The sequence below is a fragment of the Arachis ipaensis genome, chromosome B10, assembly GCF_000816755.2.
Source record: "Arachis ipaensis cultivar K30076 chromosome B10, Araip1.1, whole genome shotgun sequence".
NCBI lineage: Eukaryota > Viridiplantae > Streptophyta > Magnoliopsida > Fabales > Fabaceae > Arachis > Arachis ipaensis.
Genome location: NC_029794.2, coordinates 123532155 through 123539667, shown reverse-complemented (window position 1 = coordinate 123539667; position 7513 = coordinate 123532155). Strand labels below are relative to the sequence as shown.

The following is a 7513-nucleotide window of genomic DNA, read 5'->3' as shown; positions in this document are numbered from 1 at the left end:
AAATTTTAAATATTAAAAGATAAAACTAATTAAAAGTTAATAAATTAAAAAAAAACAAAAATAAGAAATCATTTTTAACTATAAAAGATTTAAACGTCAACAAAATTAATTATAAAAGAATAAAACTAACTTTATACCCATAAAAGATGAATTATGTTCGGCAAAAGTGATCAATCGTTAATTTTCTTTTATCAACTTTGCTAAGTAATCAACTAAGGTACCAGAAAACTACAATGTGGCACTACAAGAAATACACTAAGTACCGTTGGATTTAGTGTCAAACGTTAGCAGCGAGATTCCCTCGGATTTACCGTCAAATTAGGTAGAAAATTTATAACCCTAAAATATTACCGTCCGAATAATATTTCCGACGGTAACGTCAATGGTAATATTTGGAGGGAAAAAAAGAAATTTTTGCTGCGCCCACTACTGTCGGATTAATCCGACGGTGAATCCGATGGTAACAGTGCCCTAAACAAAAGCGCGAACGTTGTCTCCTCCATTTCGAATTTCACACACTCTCTCTTCATCTCCATCCTCTCTCTCTCATCACTGCCACCACCTCCGTTTCCTGCCCCCTCTCGTCGCCGCCGAGAGCACCGCCGTCATCACCCCCTCTCCGTCGTCACCACCATTTGCCGCCACAGCAAGTCAGCAACTTTGACAACCACCACTACAACATTCACGTCTTTCTTTATTTCTGTTGTTCTTTATTACAGGTTTAATGAACAACTCTTTTTCCAATTCATTTAATTTTAGTTTAATGTAGTTTAGGTTTGAGTAGAATTTCAATTTTAATTTTGAATCGGTTTTAAAGTTAGTTCAATTTAGTTTTCTGATCTTAGTGAATTTAGGTTGATTAAGTTAGGTTAGATTCAATACATTAGGTTTTGAATAGTTGAAGTGTTTGAAATTGTCTAATTATGTTAATTGTTGTGTGGATGACTATTTTGCGGAGAGTATTTGATAATTGTTTATTTTAGTTTTGGTTTGAGTAGAATACTAGAATTAGAATTTTAATTTTGAATCAGTTTTAAAGTTAGTTCAGTTTAGTTTTCTAATCTTAGTGTATTTAGGTTGATTAAGTTGTGTTTGATTCAATATATTAGATTTTGAATGCTTGAAGTGTTTGAGATTGTTTAATTGTGTTAATTGTTGTGTTGATGATTGTTTTGCTGAGAAATTGTTGCTAAAATTATTTTGTAATTTTTTAATTTTGGTTTGATTTAGTTTAGGTTCGAGTAGAATTAGAATTTTAATTTTGAATCAGTTTCGAAGTTAGTTCAGTTTAGTTTTCTAATCTTAGTGGATTTATGTTAATTAAGTTATGTTTCATTCAATTCATTAGGTTTTACATTATTAAAGTGTTTAGAATTGTCTAATTGTGTTAATTGTTGTTAATTTCTATGTTCATGACTGTTTTATTGAAAAATTGTTGCTAAAATTGTTTGATAATTTGATATAAGCAAAGGAAGGTGGGTCGACCACTCCGGCTGTCAATGATTCAATTTGGGGTCACCCGTATGACCTACAGATAGAACAAAATCCACCTGATAGGTTTACTCTGTCGCGGTTCGGTCAGGACATGATGGGCAAGGGACTGAACTGGTTGGTTCGAAAGAAGTGAGCAGAGGTTTAGTATGTTTAGGTTCAATTTTAAAAATTAAGTTAATGTAATTTTTTGTTAACCTTTTGTATGTTTACCTAATCGAATTTTAAATTATGCTTTAAGAATTAAGTTAATGTAATTCTTAATTAATCTTTTGTATGTTTACCTAATTTAAAATACAAACACGACGAACATGAAAAACAATAATGGATTAACCCTAATTTAAAAATACAAACACAATGAATGGTATAGTTGAACTTTGATTGGACTTCCGCAATTATAGATTTGACCTTGATGGACGGGTCAGTCTCAACCAATGGCCTTATAGTCTCAGCAACTGTGTCCGAGTCCAACTTGGAATGATCCTATGAAATCATTCCTATGGTGCACATGTGCCTACCATTGTATCTCCGTATCTCCCAACAACCTTCTTTTTGTATCAAGCTGGCTCGAATAAGCCAGTCGCACCTACGCTTATACGTCTTGCATTTTGCATAGAACGTCTGTGGCTCAGACTCATAAACATTGTAGTCGACTCCTCTAGAGATAGTATAACTTCTGATTGCTGCGACGACAGACTTTCTAGAACTATATTCCATTCCGATCCTAAACTCCATGTCCTCAGGATCAGTAACACCTACATAAAATAGAAATCGTTACTGATTGAACCATCCAAAATATAAATGAAGACAAACGTATTATTCACTCATCACATACCTATGTTTACATATTCGGGAAATTCCGGTGCATGCAGGGCATCAAGATCCAAGATACGCATAAAAGGTGGAACGCTCATCAGTTGACTTACTGCGGGAGGAACCAATACATTCTCCACTGCTACCTCACCTCCCACAACACCATCCTCATCTTCGTCACCGGCTTCATAAGTAGCTTCGAAGACCTCTTCGCTATCACTGTTCATTACTTCATACACTTCAACTCTATCATCCTCTATATCTGAATAATGTTGAATCCCATCTTTTTCTACATTTTCAAACTCAACATAAAGCTCAATCTTTGGCTGTCGCACTTGAGTCTGCCGGTGAATTTGGAACATATTTTGCATACTGGCTTTGTCAATGATCGGCATAATATCAAACTGTATTAGACCACCAAAAACTATAACAGGATTTCGATACGGAATATTGCTCACTCTCCTCAACATATCGTTCTCCATGCTTTCACAAAGACCGTTCTTAAGCTTAATGAACGTCATGGTAAATGGAACTACAAACGAAAATGGATTCTCGCACACAAAGCTCACTCCCTCATGAGTATTCTGTATAATCTCACCGTTGTGATACACCAACAAATTTTCGGTACCCTCCATTACACTAGTAAAACACTAAAAAACTCTCTTCTTCGCAATGAAATGGTACTGAGCTTTGCTTTATATAGGGGGAGCACTCAGCACACCTTCCACGTGTTGCACCACCAACCAACAAGAGTGAGAAACGTGTCAACATGCCCCCACGTGCTAACTCAACACGGCCCCACGTGTTGCATCACCAAGCAAGCAGACTTCGCCACGTGGCAACCACGCCCTCCACGTACTGCTGGCAACACGCTCCCTGCATGTTGGAGCTTCTTCTGACATGTCCACTAATTTGCAAATACACTCACTGCACCCATTTTCAACTAAAACACCAATAATATTTCTATTTTATAAAAAATTAGCTGCGTTATCTATCACACTACTGCAATAATATTGTTGAAATTTTATATTAATAAAACAAATAATAGTTAGAATTCTACTTTTTATTTATATAAATAAAATGAAAGATCTATTATATTTATTACTAATTTTACAACCAAAATGTGCCACATATCACTTTCTCATTGCAACTAAAATCAAATCTTTTCTTCCAAAATTAAGGAATTCTCTCCTTCTTCTTACTAACTTTACAACCAAAATATGCCACATGTCACTCCCTCATTGTAATTGAAATCAAATCTTTTCCTCCAAAATAAAAAAATTACAAGTGTAATAACCCGTGCCATGCACATGATAAAATTAAAATCATAATTTTAAGTTGTTTTGTTAAAATTAATATGAATTATAATCATTTGATTAATAAAAAAGCAACATTTCATGCGTTGTTCATTTTTTCTTAATCTGGTGTTAAATATATAAACTCTAATGTAGTTATTAATCATTTTCATTAATATACTCTAATGGCGAACACGTGACAATGTGACTGGGTGGGCGGCGATGGCGAGCATTTGATGACGCAATAAGTTTGTTCTTTATGTCGTTAAGTGACCGCTAGATTTGTTCACTTCTTTGGGTTTAGAGTTGTTTGTGGGTTTGGTTATAACAGGTAGCAGTTAGACCCCAATTATGATGAGTTTCGTGATCCTGGTCAGCGAAAGAGGGGAATTGCTAGGTAGATTTATGAAAGTAGGTGAGGTAGTTAAATGGGTGGGTTAGGGAATTCTTTGCTGTGATTCTGTTTGGAGCTGGGTTAAATGGATTATGTCTGTGTTTGTGTTTGTAATATCTATTTAGTTTAAATTTTATTTTTATCATATGTTACAGTTAATTTTAAAATATTTATTTAATACACTATGTGCTAATACTAAGAGTATTTTTTAAAAAGATATATACGTAAAAATAGATATAATATGATTACAGATATAACGTAAATAAATATATTAAATAAAAGGTTAAACCAATATGCTTACCAATGCATTTGTTAAGTTTCGCAAATTGGAGAATAAGCATGTATTCGGTTGCTTGGTGATCACGTAAATAATTGAGTAATTGGGTTGCAAATTGATTCCACAGTGTGCACCTTATTTTTTCATCATTTCTAAATAAAAGCAAAAATTAAGAGAAATAAGTAGTAATATATCATGAAAAAGATAAAAGATTTTTGCATATGAATAGATAATTGTTACAAAACAAAATCTCGTTATAAAATATTAAAATTTCACATACTGCAAATCGTAAAGATCAACCACAATGTAATAGCCACTTCTCCTTATTTTTGACCATGATATAAGCTCTCTTTTTTCAGTCAAGAGTCCAATAACATCTAATTAAAAAAAACTGAATTAAAAGTATCAAATTAAGGACAAATAAATGAATAATATAATAAATTACTTATAATTTAAAGAGATTTTATCAATTTATTTTATACTAAACGATAAAACTAACAATATATTAGTAAAAGGATATACCTTTAAAAAAAATTAGAATACAATTTCAAACATTTGCATAACTTAAATGTTAAAATTTATGTTATCGATAAAATGATGCTATTATATAATTTCTTGAAAAAATTAAAATAAAAAAATAATTTTGTGTAGGTTAATACAACTTAACTACATACCAAATAAGTTAGACTGTTCATTTATTTGTTTTAATATATCAGCATGAGCAAGAAAATTGAAATGATTGTCAGAAATTTTACGATCATTGACCGTATTTACTATACGTGACTCCTTCTTAAAAGTTATTCTACACACGTGTGCAGTTGGAAAATAAATTTTGCTTGATTCCTTAATCACAAAATTTGAGAAGACATAGACCCTCCACTCGATCAGTTCATTCTCAAATATTTTTGTCAAATAACTCTTGATTGAATAATGAGTTTTATCACACTATAAAACAAATTAAATATAAAAGCTGTTAGCACTTATAAAGCTATTAAAAATATTTATAAACTAGACCTAGCATCATCTGAAAGAATCATAAAAAATAATCAACTAACCTTATTATCCATTAGAACCATTTCTATGTAAGCCATCTTGCTCTTATCAAATTTAGATGGGACTTTTCATAACCTTATAATTCTTACCTTTATTTTCCAAACTTTTTCATCACATAATCTATCATAGGTAATACTATTGATAGAATCGTAGCTTTTTTTTTGTTGCCCACGGTATCCCCCAGCCCGACAGGCCAAGAACTAATCCGTCGTGGATCGGAGCTCCATTTAAGGGTATGCCGCTGGCCAATGGGTTGCTGCATGTACAAGGCGGGATTCAAACCCCTGACACTTGCTTAAGCGGACGAGTGAGCTGACCACTCGACCAACCCAAGTTGGTTTGATAGAATCGTAGCTAGTAGCCATTAAGTATAAAAAATAAAAAATAGAAGAGAAACTATGTCTCAATTATGAATCTTTAAATGATAAATAATTATAAAACATCACTGTTACTCAATATCTATTAATATATAATGGTTAACTAGCCAAACAATAAATTCACACACTGTTTTGCACTGTGACCAATTTCTCACAAAACGACGCATGGAGCCAGACTTTTTGAATAACAAAACCCTATTTTCCATTGCGGCAACTTGCTTTCAGCGATACCTGGGCGTTTTAATGGTTTGTCCAGCGAGTAATACATAATTCTACAATTAGCATCTCTTAAACTGCATCCCCTAATTCGTTTTTTCCTCCTTGATGAAAAATTCCCACCTGAAAAGGGAGGAGGGAGAGGTTTGTCCAGTGAGTTGAAGGGAGGCAATGTTGCAGCAATCCCAAAACAACGATTTAGAGAAAGAAATCGGAAATGCTAGCTTTTGATTGGTGGATTAAGGTTAACAATGGATTGCCAGCCACGTTCTTTCTTGGTAAATAGGGGTTTAATTTTGGCGTCGTAATTTGATTTTCAAATTCATGGTTGTACTGCCTGTGTTTCAGTTGTGTTGAACCTATCCAAGAGAAAGCTCTATTTCCTTTGGTTCTCACATTTTAATTTTAGTAATCCCAAATTTGAGAGAAAATTTTTCTGCCTAAATTTGACTCTAGAAATCAAATTTCAGTACTCATTTATCTCTCTCTCCTGAGTCTCTCTTCCTCTTCCCTTTACTCTCATGACCACCTCCTTCTATCTGAACCATTCCCTTATTCTCTTCTCATGATCACCCTCTAGAAGCCATGACAGCAAGAGCTGCGCACAACGTAAGAAGAGAGATGGCGAGAAGATTTAGTGGAAGAGAAAAGGTAAAGGAGCATGGATAAGCTTCGAAGTCAACATAAACAAGGTCCAGTATCGAGGTTAGTGACTTAATGGCTACTTAACAGACATTCTGCTGAAATTCTCAATTAGAAATACTACTTGATGCTTTTAACTACTGATTCTTGCATCGTCTGAAAATTAGGTTCCGGTGACGATTTTGTCATTTTTATTGTCGGTGGTAGTTGTTTTAAAGCATCTAGATATTTTTTTTGGTTATCTTGCAACTCAACTTAATTATTTGAGCTAGAATTTAGTCACTCTGGAATGGTTGTTGAAACCTATAATTGCAACATGAAATCTGGATGCCAAGTAAGAACTTTGTCGGGCCGTATTGGTGAACCTTCAAGTTACCAAGCTAAAAAAATTTCACCTCCTTGACCAAAGATTCGCTTCAGATAACAACATTATATAATTAATTAACAATCTGAAATGTTTCTATATGTATATAGAAATTATGCTGATGTACAATGTATGCTATTTATTTAGTGGGTTGGTACTTTATTTGGTACACTTTAAGAAACACAATTCCTGTCCAATGGCATAAAATAACTTTGAATGCTTTTGAACTTGGAAGGATCTCACATAAAAATGAACTAAATTTGATTACTTGACCGAATTTTATATTGATAATTATCTACAATTTTTAGTTAAAAATACTCAAAAAGTGTACTCATTTGGGTAAGGTAGACAATTTATGTTGTTGTTACCTAATTCTTGGTTGGTTGCAACAATTATGTGTAATAATTGAAGATGAAGTTGTTCTTCTCATTTACACTACACTACATGATCGGGGTTGTTTCAAAAGGAATAAAAAAATATATTTTATGTACTCACATTTTAAGTAGATAAAGCTTTTAAAAATTATTCTTTACATCAGATTTTATAATATTTGTTGTATTTTATTGTTTTTTTTTTTGAAAATTGCTCTTT

The 7513-nt window shown here is 33.0% G+C and overlaps 1 protein-coding gene across 1 annotated transcript; it reads right to left on the bottom strand.

Annotated features, from left to right (window-relative positions):
• LOC107621485 lies at positions 1975 to 2939 on the bottom strand. Its single transcript, XM_016323500.1, has 2 exons — positions 2327 to 2939; positions 1975 to 2246 (listed from the first exon to the last, which is right to left on the bottom strand). Exons 1-2 carry the CDS (start codon positions 2937 to 2939, stop codon positions 1975 to 1977), a joined length of 885 nt encoding a protein of 294 aa, XP_016178986.1.